Source organism: Caloenas nicobarica, chromosome 2, assembly GCF_036013445.1.
Source record: "Caloenas nicobarica isolate bCalNic1 chromosome 2, bCalNic1.hap1, whole genome shotgun sequence".
Taxonomy (NCBI): domain Eukaryota; kingdom Metazoa; phylum Chordata; class Aves; order Columbiformes; family Columbidae; genus Caloenas; species Caloenas nicobarica.
In genome coordinates, this window is record NC_088246.1 from 47,542,789 (window position 1) to 47,563,687 (window position 20,899).

At 46.4% G+C, this 20,899-nt stretch overlaps 1 protein-coding gene across 1 annotated transcript in view; it reads right to left on the reverse strand.

Moving 5' to 3' along the window:
• The window catches only part of LIMD1 (LIM domain containing 1), a 34,477-nt gene that overhangs the window by 6,766 nt on the left and 6,812 nt on the right, over positions 1-20,899 (reverse strand). The window contains exons 2-7 of the mRNA XM_065628135.1: positions 17,358-17,459; positions 5,908-5,975; positions 4,528-4,590; positions 2,931-3,061; positions 1,644-1,695; positions 883-951 (exon numbers count right to left, since the gene is read on the reverse strand). Coding sequence (XP_065484207.1) covers positions 883-951; positions 1,644-1,695; positions 2,931-3,061; positions 4,528-4,590; positions 5,908-5,975; positions 17,358-17,459 — 485 coding nt within the window. The remainder of the gene's footprint in view (positions 1-882; positions 952-1,643; positions 1,696-2,930; positions 3,062-4,527; positions 4,591-5,907; positions 5,976-17,357; positions 17,460-20,899) is intronic.

Below are 20,899 nucleotides of genomic sequence, written 5' to 3' on the forward strand. Positions count from 1 at the left end.
AGGACAGAAGACACCGAACCAACAGCTCCTTCCTAGTAAGTCCACCATGTGCCACGAGAGGGAAAACATCTGACACAGGCATTTTGAGGGCAGCCTTGAACAAATTTGTCTTAAGCAGTTTCATCAAATAAGCTTTATCTTGTGATGAGGTGCTACTCTTATATATTTTAAATGTGCTCGTGTCTCCTTACACTCACAGGTAGGATTCACCTCTTCACATTACATTAACTGCAGTTGTACTGATGTGAAACTGGCCCGCTGAGTCAGAGCCTCTTTCCACTGCATTATGAGCACAGTGAGAGAAGACATCTCTTTATTTTAATTCACAGAACAGAAGCATGAAGCCTCTCTGGGAAGCCCTGCATGAAGACCAAACAAATGTTTAAGAACTGGCATGTCCTGGGATTTTTTTGTGAAGCCATATCCTCTCCCCAGCCCTGACCACACATTCATTTCCCATGAGAGTGAAGGTAACTTACACCACAGGGGATCAGTCATCACCTTAGCATTTTTGAGCAATCTGACTGGGAAATCAGATACACTAATGTGATCTGGAGCTCAAGGCTTCTGAAAGGCAGCAATATAACCTTACTAAGTCACCACATTTCCTTCATTAACAAATAAACTGCCAAGCTTAGAAGTGATAATGAACTCTGTGCCCATAACTTTATGGATAGCAAATGAAATTGCAGCTGAGATGCTGCTGCGAAAACTTCTGTCCTCAGACTGGAAATTTCTCAGCTACTGACAGAAAGGGTCGTACAACGCAAGGTTTGAATTGCTCATCTACTGCCATTGGAAGGAGGAGATTTATTTCCATCTTAAAAATAATAGTAGTTATCACTATTAAGTGCCCACTCCCTGAGAAAGCTGCTGACCTACCTCGCAGTGATAACATTCCACGTGGTAATCCTTGTCCATGGACACAACCCGAATGGTCTCATCAGACCCCTGTAAGCATTCAAGCAGAAGAGAAATTACAAAGGATTACAGCAGGATAAGACACATGCACTCTGTAGATTGCTTCCTGCAACAATGTGAACACTGAACAAATGCATTTGAGCTGCTGGTTGGACACCACAAATAAATCCTGCCACCTGCAGTTATTTTTACAATAAAGCTTTATCATCGACTGACTGCAGGCATTCTCTAAAATGTAACATCAGAAATGTAAAACTCTCTGTTTAACAGACACATCTATCTCAAATCACACATTAAATATTTGGTAATCTCAATATATCACATTTCTCAGCATTTTAAATTGGTTTTGCCCAAGATTTATCTCCTCCAAGTATGAAAATGAGTTCGTCCCAGAGGGGTCACACAGCGGTCATTCACGAGCACCACCAGCATTTATTGACATGAAGGAAAGGTATCCTGAACATAAACCAGCAGTATAATCCTGCAGGAGATGAAAAGGCTGCGCAGCTCAGCAGAAATAATCTTCATTATCGAGCAAAAGAAGGGTCACATCCCAAGGGCAGCATCTGAGCTTAGGTCAAAAGGCTGCACGCTGGAGGAAGCGATCGTCTCTCCCCATCCCCAAATATATTCACCCTGACACAGGGTCAAGTGTGAAAAAGAGCAAGACCTGAGACATGACGCTCCCTCCCCAGAGGGGATGCGAAATAAAAGGCTCTCACCTCGGAGGGCAGAATGGGAAGTCCACATGCTGCACACTTTGGAGCTAAAACTCTGGAAGAGCAATGAGAAAGTGAAGGCAAGTTATAGATCAACATAAAAAGAGAGGCCTTTATGTTCTTGGTGATAAGACGAAAAGCTGCAGCTGTAAATAACTTATCCACTGGAAAGCTTTACAGCCCGAGATCATCAATTCATTTTAGGATTGTAAGTAATGTTTGGCACACATTGCTCAGGCAAAAAGAGAACTTAAATTTTACACTGAGTGCCAGAGAAAAAGGAAAAGAGAAGAAAAAAGGAAAAGGAAAAGGAAAAACCGAGGGGGGAAAAACCAACACACTGTAGAATTTTTGGCTGCCACTGATAAATTTGGAAGAATGAGGAGAAACTGAGCAGAAGCATCCCCAGAAAATAAAACAAAAACAAAAAAAAAACCCAAAAAACCCCACACCAACAAAACAAACCAAACAAAAAACCCCACCAAACATTAAAAGAAGTGGCAGCCTTGCACCGGGGCAGGAAACCTCAGAGAAAACACCAGGGGATTGTAAGGTCCCTTAAAGCCTTATAACACAATGTAACATGATAGATAAGTAATTAAATGAAATGACAAGGAAACGTGCATCATTTCACAACAACGGTGGCGCACAGAGACAACTGTAATCTTGGCACAACAGCTCCCAGGGCTGCCTGAGCAACACTTTCTACTCTGCCTGCTCAGAAAATGGAGCAAGGAGCAAAGTGAGCCAGACAGACACTCAAAATGTATGCAGCTCTAATATAACTACCAGCTAAGAGCACAATTGTATTTTACTGTCTAAATGACAAGTGATTTTTTAAGTGGATTTATCAGTTGTTTAATTTAGAGCTGGATAAAAGTTTCACTTTGCGCGTTCCATGGTGATTTCTAAAAGCATTCTTCAGAAGTCAAACTCAGCCCTGCAAATACTCAAAAAGCAATTTACATTGATTTCCACAGGAATTCAGAGTCTTCAGAGAGGACTAACTTCTCACACCACTGAACACTTCATGAGCACCATTTCTCACTGCCTCTGCTTTGCAGAAAGGGCAGCTGAAGCCCAGGGATTAAGTGACTTCCTCAGAGTTACACCGGAGTAGATGCCAGGCCAAAAGGAGAGACATTGGGAATTTCTAGAGTCTAGCCCCATCCTCAAACTTCTCGCTTCTAACTCTGTCCCTATTTTACTAATCAACAGTTCCTAATTAGCTGAAAAGCTGAATAGTAGGCTGGTTGATTGGAATATGCCTGCTGTTTATTTTGTCCTTACTTGTGGTAATCTCTGACACAGTAGATTTTGTTTTCAGAGTCTACAGTGAACGGCACACCATCCAGACACTCGTTGCAGACCACGCATCGGAAGCAGCCTGGATGATATGATTTCCCTAGAGCCTGCAGGATCTGCAACAAACCAAGACACAGGAAAAAAAAAACCCATGTGAACAGCCAATAAAGGTGAAAACAATAAACACACAGCTTTACATCAGACAATGCTGCATATTCATCAGTGGGGCTCTGTCTTTTTTCAGGCACCTCATCTGAATGAGTTAACAGGGATGGAAAGGGCAGCTGGAATTAATATACATCACCTGCTCCAGAGAAATGAATTATTAGCATGTATAAGAAAACAATTTAAAGTCTCAGTCAAGGTATTTAGCATTACAAAGGATAGAAGTGACAGAATTTAAAGGGAAGAAAATAATTTCTGAAGTCAACAGCTGGAGAATACTTAGCAGGATCACAAGGCATGATGTACCAGACCAACAAAAGGAAATACATCTTTATATTCTGCATGAGAGGCTGAAACAAATACTACTGCTACGTTTTCATAATGCCTTAGATATCCAAGAGCTTTGTACTTGCTAGCCTGGCTTTCTAATTAACACAGACTATGGAAACTGTATTGAACTCAACAGCTGCAATTCACCTGCTGGCTTTGGGGCAGCAATTGCTACCTGGAACACCATGGTCCATCAGCCAGGTGATCAGACTTCTGAGTATAAAAGAGCTTTTCCAATTTTAATGCTTTCCAGTGTAAGCAAGCAAAGATAATGAATGATAAGCGTTAGAAAATCTTAGCAGGCATGCTGTGAACTGACCACCCAGAAATTCCCGATTTATTTTGCCTCGGCTGTAGTTTTAACACCACCAGATACGTGACTATGAATTTGTCTCCCTCTGAATCACCCGCAACTGAACGCTGCCCGGTGCTGGCTAAAGGCCGGCTGACCCCTGAGCTGTGACCCGCTCCATGCACATCTCGAACAGGTGATACCTCTCGTAGGCTAATGAGAACTGCCTGCATCAGCAGGATGTCCATGCATCTGCTGAAGAGTTTGCAAGGACTTGGGCAGATCTGAACTGAGGTCTGGACCACATACTCTGGGTCAAACCTTTTCCCCAGAGTACCAGCACTCCCAAAAATCAGCAACAGGACAGTAGCTTCATCCTGAAGGTATGTGGGAAGCCACAGTTCGACTACAGGAACGACAGGCTCAGCGGAGCCGCACTGATGCCCCACAGCAAGGGAGCGCTGCAGAGCATCAGCACTTCTGAGCAGGAAGCATCGACAGGACTCAAAATACACTGTGCAGAGAAGGATGAGAGGGGATGAAAGAGCCAGAGGCTCTGCTTTTCAGCTCACACTGAAAACGGGCAAAGTCTCTGCACCACACACGGCAGGGTGCCAGCTTCGCTTCCCTGCAAAAATCAACAAAAAGCTTAGTGGATTTTCTCTCTGCTACCAATCTTACGCTAGGCAGGCTACCAGATGATAGCAGACAGTACTGGATATGAATATACTTTGCTTTTGATGCATTCTTCTAAAAAGCTGTGGGATTTCTTTTCCTAAAGCAATTATCACTTACCATGTCCATTATCAAATGACCACAAATGAAACACCTGTCAGCTGACTGCTGGAAACCAGAATACTGCAAGGACAAAAAACAGTTGGCTTAAAATTTCACAAGGTTAGTCAAGCATAAACAACAGCATATTGTGGGGTGTTATTTGCTTGGCCTTTTTCTGTACTCCTTACACAAGCTAAACTTCCCAGTGCTTTTTTCAGTGTATGAAGCTGTGGATGGGTACCTGGAGATATTCTATAAAGACACCAGACTTCCAGTGTGCAGAAGGAGTCTGAGTTCCTGTAACTTTCAAGTCCTACATCTAAGTGTAATTAAATATATAAGTAAATACCATAAATGCACACGCAAGTAAGGCATGTATTAATAGAACTTACAAGCTTATTTGACCACTGAATTTGCAAGCCAAGAACTTTCTTGTGTTTATCACATATTCATATCACAACATCTGTATATATAGGTCTGGAAAGCCAAATTATTCCTTCGCTTACACTGTTAATAGGTCTGCTAGAGCTTCTTCGAGGTCAGTAGGTCAGCTCTCTTGCAGTTTAACAATCAAGTTTGGCCCAGAGCAACTTCTTTTGCCAGTATTGCTGAGATCTAATGGTCAGGAACTGCCTGTCATGTCCACAACATGCACCTCAGGCACAACGCATCACCTGTCTAAGGTTTCAGTCCTGTCTGAATGGTGAAAATGCAAACTGGAAAAATGAAGTATTTTAGATGCATTTAACCAGTCTTTCCATTTTCAACCTGTGTAGAATATAGTGAGAAGAGCAAAGATTAACTTGCTTCTCTCTGACAGAAATCAGTAAACTTCCCCAATAAACAGATAAATACACCTTTTTAAAGTCTCAGTGAAGGCTTAATCTACGATGGTTCAGGGCGAGGGTATGAGGATATATGACTTTTTATCTCCACCAGCCACGGAGAGGACTGGGGTGTTGCTTCATGCCCAGGTACGTTCACTCAAAATCCATTAAGGGCAAGGGAAAGATATCCATTAAGATGCCCAAGGAAAACCAGTTAACTCCGAAGGGAAATTCACTCATTCATTCTTCCATAGCCATTCATCTTGCTCCTGTTTCCACGGCACGGCCACAGATACACGCTTTGAAGGAGCCCTCGCAAGAGGCTACGGCTCCAGCTACAGGCTCTGCACTGCAAAACTCTGGTCTTTCACTTGGCTATTTCCAGCACCACATGTGGGTGGCCACCAGGGCTGGGGCTGGCCCTGGGTGAAGGGGGAGCAGAAGGGTCACGCAGGGTGCTGGACAGGAGCCGTGTGAAACGTGGGCAAAGCTGCGGGGCAGGGAGGCTGCACATTGTGCCGGAGAGGCTGACATGTGCCGGCACAAGGGTCAGCTTCAGCTGTGCGCTTACCAGGAAATCTTCTTCGCAGAACACCTTGCCATTGACAAAATAAAAGGCTTTTCCTCTCAGCTTTCGACCTGAGGGAAAAACACAGAGAGAAGAGAAAGGTCAGCAGAGAGCAAGGAGAAAACATGAGCAAAATCCAGCTGCTGAGAAGTGAACAACGACAAGGACATCTGAGCATGGCCACCTCACAGCTGGAGAAGAGCACCCAACCCTAGCATGGGTCTTCCCAGCCTCCAGACCAACTAACCCCAACTCCTCTTCCACTGGTGGTCGCTGATGAACGCCCATCACTGGATCCAGACACCAGTCCCACCTCTGGGCAGGAGGAGGCAGCTGTGCCAGCCTGGACAGCCTCCTGGCACATGACAACATGAAACAACCTGGCAAGAGCGAGCGAGGGTACTCTGACTCGCATTGGAAAACACCCCAAGAGAGGAGCAAGGAGAAGAAAAGGGCACGCAGAGGATGGCTCATACTTGGCATCGTTCCTCAAAATGTCACCCCTCATGCTGTTCCACTAGAAGGTGTCTCCAACCAGCAGCTGCCAGATAAGCCTCTGCAACACCCAACCAAACCAGTTTGCCTCCAGCACAGCGCAAAACCAGAGCACCCAGCATGCTTCTCTCTGCTCCTTACCAGCATATTCATTATTTCAGCTGCCAACAAAAATTTGAAATCGTTTTAAAAACATATTTTTTTTTCAAAACGGAATGTCCTAAAAGAGATAAGATGGCAAAGTTTTTCCAAGAAAGGACTCTACACATGTGGAAGATTTATACTTACTGCAGTTTCTGTGTTTATGCCTCACATTCACCATCTGTTTTCAGTTCCACATGACTATGGCAACACATGCTCACACTGCTGCCACGTCTAAGTGCCCTGCCTTCCCCTTGGTGAACAGGGCTAGGTTTTGTTTGTTTATAAAACGCTGCTCCTACCTCTTTGCAGCCCATTTTCCCTGTTCAGCCAGGGGTCTGAAACACAGCCAGGCACTGGAGCAGCTCTGTTCGCTCTGCTCAGTCACGGAGTCCCAAGCACGTTCCTGGAGGGAGCACCCAGGGTGAGGGAGCAGCACGACCTGGGTGCTGCTGGAGCAGGACCTGCTGCAAGCTGGTTTTGGGGACCTGCCAGGCTCCTCTGGAGGGAAATGAGAACTGAGACATTGAGGCCCAGAAGCCTTTCACTTGATATGCTGCACATGGCAAATATCATTAAAAAAATATTATCAGATGCTGGGTGTATAAATGCAGATGACACAAGGGACTGGTCTGGAGGTCACGTCTCGGTGCTTTATGGCACACACCTACCTGGCAGCCTTCAGCAAATAACCATGCCAGCTGCAAAGCTTTAAGAAAAGGAGGAAGCCAAATAACATCACTTCAATAAACTACAATCTTTCCTGTTTCCTGCCTTCGCCAGAGGGCACTCTCAGGCTGAGAGACAACTCCTGCTGCGCTTCGGGAAATGGAGATGCTACAGCGAAGCGCTGAATTTTTGTCAGTGAATTCAGCCAGAACATCATCTCACCAGCAGCCCTTCGTGCCTGGCCCAGGTTTCGGCCAGCAAGGTGGGCAGAGGAGGTGGCAGCGTGTTTCCCGAGGAAGGAGCCTCCGTTTGCTGGTGCAGCAGCTTTGTGGTTAAGCTGCAGGCATTGCTCAGCTGCATGTTTACTGGGCTGGTGTAGGAGCAAGAACATGCTGCTCCAACACACTCGTCATCCTCCGTTTTCCTCTTATCCCTGCTGGGGACAACCACATTACCCAGAGGTCAGAGATGACCCAGGGTACCAGCCCATCCTTGCACCAACGCGTATGTCAGACAAGACATAGAAGAAAAGCTGACAAACTCAAAAGCATCCCGCTCTGATTTCTCTCATCCACCCCAATGTGTTGCCAAAGTTGCCGACACCAAAACAGGACTTACAGCCCAAAATAAAAAGTATCTAATCTTGGATATGTTAGCTTTGTGGCCCATAAATCAGGGTGCATATTTGTATGATAACCCCTCCTGTGTGCCTACCTGTCCACAGGTGAGCCCAGCATGCTCAATGGGAGTCACAGAGTCCCAATTGCTATGCAGGGGAAGGATGGGTGTGGGGATACCTGGGATTTGCAGCACCCTTGTCACCGGTGGTCCTAAGTGAGTTAACAACAAGCCTAATACACCAAGAAGTACTCCTGAAAATCCCCCGCTGATTTAAACATAGCATTGGGATTTGGCGCACCTAAAAATGAAAAACAAACAAAAAGTATTTAACTTTAATTTTAAATTACACCGTAGCATGGGCTCCAGCTTAGTGCCGTGGGCAGATGCCCAAGTGACTTTCCACCTGTATGCAATGTCTCCCCTTAAAGACAAGCTGGAAGTGGTGAGGAAAAACATACGTGTGGATCCACACAATGAAGAAACACTTCTCTGGACAAAAGCCCTGGCCAGTGCATGAGGAGCAGCCGTTCCAGCAGAAGGGATGAGGTTTGGATTGCTGCCACCATGTCATTCTTCCACGGCGACCAAAAAAGCATTTACCGGTCATTCTGCACTCAGTGTATTTTTAACCCTGCGACATTAGCAGGTCAAGATTGATAGCAACAGACCTTCAGAGGAGGTGCCGCAGCCAGCGCACTGTGTCTGGGCTTCTGCTGCAAGCTCATTCAGCAGAGGGATAAACTGCTTTATAAAGGATATATAATTTGGCTGTTGGTATTACGTGAGCCCATGAAGAGGCGCTGACACCAAGAGCACTTTCAGGGAAGGGAGGGATGATTTAATTACTTTCTTTAGGGAAGAGGTAGTCATTTTGACTGTTTTTAGCTCCTCTCTGTGACTGTCTTTAAGCCCCTGGCAGAAGCATAAAAGGAAATTTGCCAAAAACAGGAGTAATCAGGTGTCCCTGCGGAAATGGTGGAAAGGTGCATGCAAATAGACCTGATTTCTCCCCCAGCTGCTCCCAGCTTCTCCCTGCCCACATCGGGATGGACCTCTCCTCCCACTGCCCCTTTGAGGTGAGGAAGCATCTCACCCTACACGTGGAAAGCAAGATGCAGGAAGAGCTCACTTCCCCAGGCTGCACTGGGGACTGTCCCCATGGGGCTGGGAAATGCACATTCTGGCTGTGGCCACACCAGTAAAACAAACTGTGCTGGGACTGCCTCAGGGCACAGAGCTGGGGAGCAGCTGCTCCTGTCCCCCCACCGAGCTTCCTGCCACGGCACAGCACCATGCATCAAACACGTCCCTCTCAAAAGCGGTACCTCTGACTGTGTGCCTCCAGAGGCTGGCACAGGTTGTGCGTGAACACGGAGATGCTATCGTAATTTCACCCAAACGAAGGATGGAGACCTTAAATGGCATATAAGCAATCACATACTGATCACGGTGTACTTTAAATATGCATCACTTTAAATCTGCATCATGATGATGTAACCTCATCGAGCTGTTCCTGCTCTGGCGGGGGGATTGGACTAGATGATCTTTCGAGGTCCCTTCCAATCCCTAACATTCTGTGATTCTGTGACTACAGAGACAATATCCTTTGATAAACCCAGGAATATTAATGCGTAGCTTCCGCTTTCAGGATCAATTGCTCTACTATATGCCTTAAGCTGCTGGCTTCCTGACTGTATTTCAGTTTCAGTTCACCCTGAATTTAGCTAATCTCTCACCTGAAAAAAAGTCAGACCATTAAAATTCTTCAGCATTTCAACCCTACCATCTTCATTCATTTTTACAAGATTTCTTGCTCCTCTTCCTGGCAGGAGGTTTGAGCCTTGTGCTTTCACGTACTGCTCACCCTGAACATGTCTGTCTGATTTGTTTAGCTGCAGGACCTTCAGGACGACCTCAAGGTCATTTATGCACCAATTTCAGAATATTTCAAGCTTAGTCACTAGTGCCTTTGAGGTAAAATAAACATGCTTTGCTTAGCGGCTGGTAATAGGCATAACACCAGGCTGCACTCCCAGGCTGCTGGTGCTTTTGTCCATCATATTCTCAAGTGATAGCTCTCTCCTTTTGAAGTTCATACAAAGAGTGGTTTACCAGGGACTGGCAACAGCCCAAGGAGGATGCTCAGAGATGCATCATTTGCTTGCTGGGGAGCTGGACTGAACTTTCTCTTTTGAGAAATTATTTATTAAAATAATTATTTATTAAAATGACAACAGGGTCACAAAACCATATTCAAAGACAAGAGATTGCTCTCAAGGCATGCAATGGTACAGGGCCATGTCCAGACCCCAGGGCTCTATGGGGATGCACAACCAGGACCCTGCATTGCTGGTGAGGCAGTGTGGACCTCACTTACCACATCTAAGAACCATGAAGCTCCCTGAGGTATCTGCACAGCAGATGGGTGAGAATCACTGCTCACTGGCAGCTGCTCCTGGGTCCCTTTCACATTGACAACCGTGGGCTTCTGTCATTACAAAAATTCGCCCTTCTTAGAGCACCATGGCTGTAAGATAAATTTGGACATGTGATTACTAATGGCAGGTAAAATCCAAAAGGATTTCAGTTTCTGGACTCACTGGATGCAACCTCCTGACACACTAGTGGGGCAGCAGCCTGGAAACACCATCCATCTAGCTGCTAAGGATTGCAGCAAGCTCCTCCTCAGTCCTGGGTGGCTCTGGCCCAAGCTGCAGCCCTTCCTCCACAAAGAAGTATGAGGAGGTTCAGATCAAAGAACTTACTCTGGTCCACGCACGCTCTGCAGGCAGCACAATGGGCGCAGGCAGAGCCCAGAGCCCTCAGCTCCCCCATGCCACATAGAAGTCCCCGCTGCCCACAGATCAGCAGCACACGAGACCTGCTGGTACCTGGCCAGCAGATGTACTTTTGGAGCCCTCCATGGATACTGGCGTTGCTGACACGCAGTGTGGTGTCCTCCTGTGTGCCGCAGACTAGGTCGAGCATCAGAGCTCTACTTAATTTCTGCCAGCCATGCTACTTCTGTTGGCTGACACTAAAGCTGGACACAGCACCGAGTCTGACACGGAAGCATCAATATTTCCACCCTGCTCTTGAACTGGGGCTGCACAAAAGGGCCAGTCGGATGCCTGCACACCCTCCAAATCAGGTAAACTCGGACTGCGATCATCCAGCAGGCACCTCAGCTCAGACCAAAGCCTTGGTGAAACCGTGGGCAGGACGTTAGGCTGTCTCCTAGGAAAAAACTGCGCTCAGATGCAGTGGCTCCATTACCATTAAGATGTTCAGTCTCTCTCTCAGCCACTCCAGCTGTATTGTAAAATTGCAAAAAACGCCCTTTGCGCTCTCACCGCACATTTGAGGGGGTAAAAAACAAAAACAAAAAACAAAACCCCAAAGCTGTGAGAAAATGATCTGATGCCTGAAAGCCACCTGTAACGGCAAAGCAACCACAGGTGAAGGCAGAAACGGCTCCTCAGAGGGAACCATTGCGAAACCACAGTAAGCCACCCCTAGAAGCTTCAAAATTCAGAGGTCTGATAAAGTCACCCTGGGACAAAGCAGCGCTACGACCTGGGGAGTCCCCACTGAGGTACCGGTTTTCAACCCAGGGCCCAGCCGCTCTCTGTATCACAGCGGGGACAGCTGCCCTGTTCCCCAAAATGCACCAAAACCAGCCAGCCGTGTGAACTGGCCTCCCACCCCATCACCCACTGACCATCATCCTAACACACGGAGACTCAGAGGAGGAAGGAGAGGGAGGCAATCTCCGTGTTCTTGGCGAACGTAACTGCATTGAAACTATATGAGAGAGCAGTTTTTTAATTTCTCTAGGCATGGAAGAGGTCTTGGTGCTTACTGAGCAACTACTCAGGAAATTATTCACAGGTCCCATTAAAGCATTATAAGAAATCCCCTAAAATCTTTACAGTACAATTAATCCTATGCCTGTTCTTAACAAAAACCAGTACTTTGGAGATGACATTTTAAAATACAAACACCAGAAAGACTGGAAATATATTCCATTAAACATTCAAACCTTTTTTCTCACATTGTCCTAATGATTTCAGACTTCAAGCCAGCACTAAAACACATGCAATCGACTCAAACCACCAGCATATTGATAAAGCCCTGACTGCATCTCCAGTGTGTGAGTTGAACACTCACACCTTTCCAGCGGGGAAATCTACTGAGGACACCTGAGCTCCTTCAGCTCAGACCCTAGAGCACCACCGCCCTGAAACCTTGCCAGGAGAGGAACACGTATAACCCCGTCATCCTACCGTGAAGGCTGCCCTGGAGTTTCTCATCTACAGCAAGCACTTCTCGTGCCAAACAGCGGGGATTCCTCACCAGCGAGCTGAGAGACTGAAGATAAAAAGTCAGCATGAACAAAGCAGCAATTCAGACTGGAGCGGAAACACGCACTGATGCCTTCCCTGTCTCCAGGCACGGCTGAATCTATTCTGAGATTACTTTTGCTACAAAAATATATTGTTTACTATGTGGACTCTTGCATGATAATTTTATTAAAGGGATGCCGAGGAAGGATTACCAGCAGTACTTTGCACTCTCCGCTTTGAAGATCTGTGCATTTCTCACGCATGTCAATCAGTGTAGTTGTTTTATGTCCAATTACAAGGAGTAAATTCTGCCTCCACTGGAAGAGCTGGTAGTTTCTGCATCTGAAGATAACCACACACATACATGCACCATGGGGAAATTCACTTGGTGAGGCTGTCTGTCCTGCAACCTGGGATTAAGTTGCACTTGCAAGAAAAAGGTGACTTTCTGCTTGTAGAGTTATCTAGCGATACCAATAGAAACCATGGCCTTGTTTTTCCAGGGGTTATACACCAATATGGGGCATGCTTATTCAACATAATTATGCCAAAGACATCACTCTGAGTAGCCATGCTTTATAATCACCACAGCAAGACAAGCTAGCCCAAGCAGAGGGTGATGCTCACAGATAAACTGCTTCAATACCTCGTTTAGTAAATGACCCTTGATATCTCTAAACACGACTACATTGTGAAATATTAAAAAAACCCACAACATATATATCCCTGGAGGGTAGCAAGAGACAGCCAGCTCGCGTTACTTCAAACTCAGCCACTGGAACAGCAGCCTGTTACCCTTTTACACAGACATCAACATTAATCTGAGCTTACAATAAAAAAAAAGAAAAATAATGTAGTAATGTTGACACGTCAAAGGTCAAATTCTGTAATCTGGCAAACATGCAAGTTCGCCATCTTTTTGCTATAAGGGGTCAAAATCTGGTCCCTATTTTGGACCTTCTGCTACAGTTCAACATCAAACCCACCTTCAAACCACCTTGCAATCAGTTCTTTCTTTCCGACTTCCTTCCTCGCCTACTGATTTCCTTCACAGTCATCTCTGACACTTCCCTTGCACTTTTTTAGCTTTCACATTTCCTCTGAGGACCAAGTGGCTCACGTACAAGACCCTTATGCTCTAAATTACACTGCCAGCAGAGCTAAAAAGATCTGTTTTCCAGGCATCTGTGATAGTTGAATGTAAGCCTGGCTGAATCCTAGAGAAAACACTAAACCACCACAATAGGTTAGAGCGATACTGTCTAGTTAAATCAGTATCATTTATAACGTCTCCTTAATACCTAAATAATAAATATCAACATGTGGAAACGTCTGCATTTTTTGTGTTCTGAGGCAGTATAAACATGATTTAACTTAAATGGTTAATGTGTAACAAACCATTTGATAACTGCAACTGTTTGTCTAAAAAACTGAGGGGAAAAAAACCAAAACAAAACACAAGACGGAAACTGACACCTTGAGCTTGCAGGAAATACCCCTATGAGTTTCGAAGACTTTTTTTTTTTTTTTCAACCTACTTTAATGGTCCTCCTGTAAATCAAATATCATCTATTATTAATTCTGCAGAAAGCCCAAAGCTTCTTCCTCTCCCTCTCTGCAAAACGTTGCCTTGTTTGTGTCTCTGCCCTGTAACAAACAAGAAGATAAATGAGACATTTATGCCAAAGTAATCATTCTAAATCTGCTGTTTTGACCTCTAAGCCAAATTTTCTGCATTGCATGCCAATGGCTCAGATAAAACAGCACTTTTTTTTTTCTTGACAACTGAACCCTGTAACATATGCGTAGCTCTGCTCAACAAATTGCTCTATCATTTATCTCTGAATATATGTGTATTAGGAAACAGAGGGCGTAGGAAATTTGGCACCATGAGGTACCAACTCCCCTTCCCTCCTTAGACCCTCTCAGTATTTGTATCTGGGAAACTAATGCACATTTGGACACAAATCCAACCACGAGCAAAATTAGAAATCCTCACTAAAATGAAAACAGCAGGAAAGCAGATATAAATATCTGGAGGACAATATGCTTTACCTTAATAGGTAATTTTGTATATTTTATTTATTGGAGCAGAGATATTCAGGGTTCCACCAGAGCAGAAATTCTAGGATTGAAAGCACGAGCAACCTTGACTTCTCAAAGACAAGACTGTACTGGATGGTGCCCAAGACGAACTCCACTTGACCTTAAAAGCACTACTTGCTTTTCAGCTGGAAACCAGAGTTTCCACATAGGCTGCTCAGGACGTGCTTTGCAGCTAGCCAGACAGCAACCATCCAGACAAATATTTATTTTTCTGGTAGATAAAACCGTGTCGTCATATTTACTGCAGATGACAGCAAGCCCGCAGAGAGGCAGGCGCTCTTTCTGGGTAACGACAGGGATGTGTGCCCTTCATTCACTGATGGTCCAGGGGACTGGGAAATCATAGAATAGTTTGGGTTGGAAGGGACTTCTAGAGGAGTCCAGTCCTCTGGCCAAAAGCAGGGAGATATTCAACTATATCTGGACACCCCAGTACGAGAAACATGTAAAGATGCTGAAGAGTGTCCAGAAGAGGGCTACAAAGTTGGTGAGGGGTTTGGAGAAGAAGTCGTATGAGAAGTGGCTGAAGTCACTTGGTTTGTTCAGCCCGGAGAGGAGACTGAGGGGAGACCTCATCACGGTCTACAGCTTCCTCACAAGGGGAGGAGGAGGGGCAGGCTCTGATCTCTTCTCTCTGGTGACCAGTGACAGAACCCAAGGGAATGGCAGGAAGATGTGCCAGGGGAGGTTTAGGTTGGACATGAGGAAAAGGTTGTTCCCCCAGAGGGTGGTGGAGCACTGGAACGGGCTCCCCAGGGAGGTGTCAGGGCCCCAAGCCTGACAGTGTTCAAGAAGAGACTGGACAAGGCCCTCAGACACATGGTGTGAACTGTGGGGTTGTCCTGTGCAGGGACAGGAGTTGGACTCGATGATCCTTGTGGGACATTCTATGATTCTATAGCTGCTCAGAGCCCTGTCCGGCCTGGCCTTGAATGTCTCCAGGGATGGGGCATCTACCTCCTCTGTGGGCACCCTGTTCCAGTGTTTCACCACCCTCATTGTAAAAAATTTCTTCCTCATGTCTGCGAAAGGAAGGATTCCCCTCAGGTACATTTGATCCCCCTGCCCCAAAAATCACCGGAGCAAACAACTCCTTGGCGAAGGGCCCTGCAGACCACAGCGGCAGCACAGGAAACCACCCCCTGCGCTGGAGGGTTTCTTGTGAGCCTCGACACACACAAAGGTACCTGCACGTGAGGGAAACACGGCGGCTGCAGAGGCCCAACACGCAAACTCTGTCATCTTGCACTGGAAACCTTTGGAAAGGGTTGCCTTTTAGAATAAGCAGCAAATAGCTGCTCTATCAGTCCTCGCCAACCCACCTCATTAGAAATGGGATTAAGCTATTTCTTAACTGAACACAAACAAACATAAATGGAAGTAACCACTGATACCTCTGCAGCCACATATATCGCCCTAGCCCTGATCTCCAAATAAAGATGGTAAAATCCGTTCTAAAAGGAGGACTGAAAGTGTTTCTTTCCAAAGCGCCTGTTGCACAGTAGTAATTTTAGAAATTTAAAACAGCTTGAACCTGCTGCTGGATTATTTTTAACCGTAGCTTTGTGTGCAAGGGCAGTTTGGAAGCCGCCAGGCCATGGAGGGCAAGAGGTCCCTGAAGCAAAGCCCCAGCTGCAGCCAGGAATCCTCTCCACAGGAGGAGATGTCTAATTAATTTATCAGAGAGGGCAAAAGAGTGAGCTGCTGACTTCTTGAGCCTTTAGGAAACTGCCACCATGTGCAAACATCACTTTTTCTTTTCAGTTTTCTTGTTCTCAGCCAGATGACGATGAAGCGCCCTGCTGAAAACATAGGTGAGGCAAGGCAGCTGGTGTCGGGACAGCTGGGAAATGAGTTCAAGGTTCAGCTATTATTAAAAAGCACACACATCTTTCTATATTTATTCCTACTTTGCAGCTCCAAATGAAACACATACAGTCCTGATGAGTTTACAACTCTAAATACAATGCAGGAGAAAAACCCTAAGACTCATCTGGGAAAACCAAACTGATATATACAAAAGCACCAGAAGGATTTTTTTTTCCTGTCACCACATATATAGCTACATTTCCAAAAATAAGCTACTAGACCTAAAGAGAACAAAATAGAAACACCACTGTCTTACAAACACAGCCACCATTTGAAATCAAGGAGCCCAGTTCCTCACCCCAGCTCCATCACGGACCTCCTCGAAAAGCTGCTCAGGAGGATCCATACATTGCAGCATGGTATACGCTACAGCAAGCTTCATATGTGGGTCTTACATGTGGCAGGGAGCTTGGCGGGGCCAGCTGAACTATTTACCCTGTTTCCTGGGCAGATTTCACAGGGCTCACCATCGCTGCTCCCAGCCCGACACCCCTGGCACAATAACCAGCTCCCTCCCTGCAACAACCAGAAAACAAGGCGGCAGAGACGTGCCCCTCATCTGGGGGCACGGCTCCATTTCTCCAGAGAAAGAACAAGCAAGATGTGTAACCTGGGTCATTCACGCACATAGATGCTTTGACCAGCTGTCCCTCAGAAGGCCAAAATGCTGACAGCGAGTAAAGGGAATGTAGGCAGTGAAAACGCCGTGACCGGACCGACTGTGCAGCAGCTCCATCTGAAAAGGTGTCTCGGGCACTCGCAGACCCCGCTGCGACACTCGCGCCCCTCGGCACAGCAGCTCTTCCTGGGGTCCGCAGACCGAAAGGCCAGAACAGCTGTGAAGTCTGACCTGACAAATAAAAAAACCCCTAAATGCCAGCTAAGGCATATTCACTGCCACTTTGAAAAAAATACTCTTATGAGTAAGAAAACATAGCTGTAACAGAGAGACAGAGCAATGAAAACAACTGTCCCCCATATCAGAATGCAGACGGCTGGTTCATTCAAAGCATCTTTTTTACATGCTTTGCAAAAAACCATTCGAAGACAAACAGCAACCACCACCACTACCAAGACACACAGCTGGCAGATAATTCAATAACCACTTCCTTTTTTTTTTTCCTTCCTTCCTTTTCCCTCCTTTACCCCAGAAAAAAGCCCAGAGAGCTTGCCCCAGCGGCGTTGGGCCGGGCAGGGGTTACTCACTGCAGGCTCCGCAGGTGAAGCAGCCATCGTGGTAGAGGTTGCCCATGGCCTGGCAAGCCTGGTTTGCTCCATACACCCCCTTGCTGCACTTCACGCAGGTGCCTGGAAGAGAGAGAAGGAGACAGAGGTCAGCAGTGGGACCCAGCGAGGCAGCTGGGGTCACTAGCTGGGTGACCACACCTGTAATTCAGCACAGTGGCCCAGCAGTTTCAGACCAGGCAGTTCGTGGTAGCCACAAGATGTAGGTGACTTCGGTGTCACCCACCCTGAGAGACACTGTTAACGGTGGCCAAAACAGTCATCAGACCTCCATGGCAAAAGCACTTTGCAAACAAGTACAGTGGACAACAACAGCCCTGTTTGTCCGCAGTGACATCTTCCTCCACCCAGCCATTCCCACAAACTTTACATACGTTTTAAACCTCCAAAAAGCCTGGGTGGCAGCAAGTAGTGCTCAGGGCTGTTCAAAGACCAATGGTTTCTGCTACTTATTGCATAAAATAAGTTTGTTGGTTGCAACCGATGTGAGGAAAACACATCTCTTCCCTCAGCCCCTTTAAATCTCATCAACTTCAGATCCTGCTCATGTTTGCTGAAGGTCCTAAGGATTTCCCACTGAAACAGAGCTGGACTGACTACCTGACACATATCTCTTTTCCCTCTGTAAGCCACACCTGAACAGAGAGACCCAACGTGTAGACGCTACCTACAGACCATGTATCCTGCCCAGATGTTCTTCTTGCCTCTTGCAGGACAAGGCAAGAAAGAAGCCAGTTTTAAGGAGATGATACCTGGTGGTGGTGGCACCACCAGCCGAGGAGGGCTGACTCTCAGGTGGCCCATGGGATGAAATAAAGCCAGGTCCACCTGGAGAGAGTGACAATGGGGCAGATATGTGCAGTGGTGGTGATGGGAAGGGACCACAGGGAGAAGACTTTAGCAGTGCATGTTCACAAAAGGTGTTGGGTGTGCACTTACGGCCTCTCAAATCTCACAGCATTTCCACATAAAACTGCCTTCATAACAGAGTAAGAAGTGACAACCGAGTTTCATACCCTTGACAGCATCTGCTAGCAGGACCTGCTCCCTTCACCTTGCAGGGAGAAATGCAGCAAGGCTGCCCAAAACCACTATTACTGACCATGGAGAGACAGTCCTTGTCCAAGGAAAATGATGCATCAAGCCAGTTTTCTTACTTCAGGCATTGCCCTGTGATTGCAACAGACTGTTTTAAAGCAGCATCACCCTTTAACTGCCTCTAAATGAGCAACTTTAATCCAGGTTTAAGCAATGAACATGAATCTACCCGAAAAGGGCAATGTGAAGGACAAACAGGAGATGTGTCTCTGCTCCTCAGCGACCCTGCGGATGTGACTTTGCCTCCAGGTCTCTCCTTCCACCGCTGCTCCAACTCTTAAACTGCTTGGAGCAGGGACTGTTGGTCACATCTTGCTCCTACCAGCCCAAGAAGAGGGACAGCATCATCTTGCTGGAGATGCCTAGTCATGCTGTGGTTAACAAAACTTCACTTTTCTCAGGGTCCCACAAGCTCCATAGTAACTGGAAAGACCTGGTGAAAGTTTGGGAGAAACCCAACATACCCGCAACAGCGCTGAAAAGTAACTCCCAACTCCGGCAGCACCGGTAGTCCCAGCGTGGTTAACAATTCCTGCCCGCAGCCGATAGCTGTGGCCGTCCAGTTTTCACACTACAGGGTTAAAAGCGCTCGGGAGCCCTTTGCAGTAGCACGCACAGGGCTGCTGAAAAGCAGACACTTCATTTTCCCAGCGCAGACCTGCCTGTGTGCATTGGACCGCACGCTGCAAGCTGCCCCAGCGCTGCTGCAAGCTGCCCCAGCGCTGCTCCAAGCCCCGCTGCGCCCAGAGCCAAACCGACACAAACCTGGAGAGGAGGCTGCACAGAATAATTAGTTGCTCTGTTTTGTCCAAATCCGACCCGAACTGAAATGCTAGCCTGGCTGAGGGCCCGCCCCAGCACACAGACTGGCACCAAGTTAGCCAAACTGGCTGGTTCTCAAAGCTAAGCAGATTTATCTTGCTGTTTATTGAAAGAAACATTTTAAGAAAGCAAGAAATAAATTACGAAGGCATTACAAAGAAAAAAAAAAAAGAAGGAAAAAGAAAAGATAAAGATAAGAAAATCTGGCTTTTCAAATGGATGTGTGACACAAGAGCTAACAGCTACCTCAGAACATTCCCTCTCAACTACAGCGATGCCAAGTGGAAAGCTTTGAGAGCAGAAAACCTGCTGATTTTTCTGCTCAAAGCCTTATTTCCACGACGTTCACCAGGCTTTCCACAGAACCAACGTATTTATTGCACCGCAAGTGCTCCATTTTCCCCTTTTCCACGCCAATGAGCTCCAGAAAAGAAATCCTCCACCTCCCATCCCTCAACCACCCGCACCATCCTTCCCCCTTTCTTTCCATACATGCTACATTTCATGCCCTGCTTAACCCTTTTATCCACTTCTTTAAATATTTAGGCCCTTAAAACATGGAAAATAAAGTCATACAATGAAAAGGCTTTCCAAATAAATTGAAAATGTTGTCTGTAAAAACCATAATGTGCTAAATTACCCAACTATGTAATAACCAGCTGTGCTTTAAATATTTATGGATGTCCCATGGCAAGGCCGACAATTGAAAAATGGCAAATCTGTGTATAGTTTACATTTTTACTTGTATCTGCTAAATCTTACTTGAAAGTCAATTAATTCCATTAGCGATTGGAATTACTCTAGAAATAAACTTTTGCTTCTTCCAAATATAACATTCTGAAGTATTTTAAGCAACATACTTGAGCCTTCATCTCTGACTCTCAGTACACCTGGCCTGAAAGGGGAAGAAAAAGGTGATTTTCATTGACTCTTCCGTTCTGCTTTTTCTTTGCCACTCGCTCCCTGCTGCCACAACGATCCTGTTCTTCCAGCTTAGGCTATGCAAGGAAAAAGCAATACCTGTTGCTTGCCGTGGCTGGCCGCCGGGCTCGGCAACAGAGGTGCAAAGCCAGGCTGATGGAAGGCAGCATGGCACCGGCCACGTCCATCCCCATCCCGCCACAGAACGGGCTCTGCGCCCCGCTCCACGCCAGCTCCGATGACTTCTTCCCGAAAGAGCACTGAGCCCGCTTTCTGCTAGCCAGGGGCTAGATTTAAAACGTCAGCAGCATCAGTCCGGCCCCAGCGTCAGCAGCTCAGGGTAATTTTCTCAGCAGAACGCAGCGTTTAGCAAAAACTTCTGTCCTGAGCTCGAAGCAGAGGGATCCCAAGTATCCACAGCTCAGCGAGATGCCCGATTCCTGCGCTTGGTTACTTTGCCATGCTTAATGAGCACTTATGCAAGTGCCGATCTGAGCAGATATGCCTTCCAAAATTACGGCTTTTAAGCTCAGATGATGCTATTAAGGCATTATTAAGGAGCAACGAAAGGTTTCTCTTTTGCTACAGGGATGACAAGCCCTTTGCACCACACATGTGCAGCACTGGTAAATTCAAGCTCAAGCGTGCCGGCAGAATGTTAT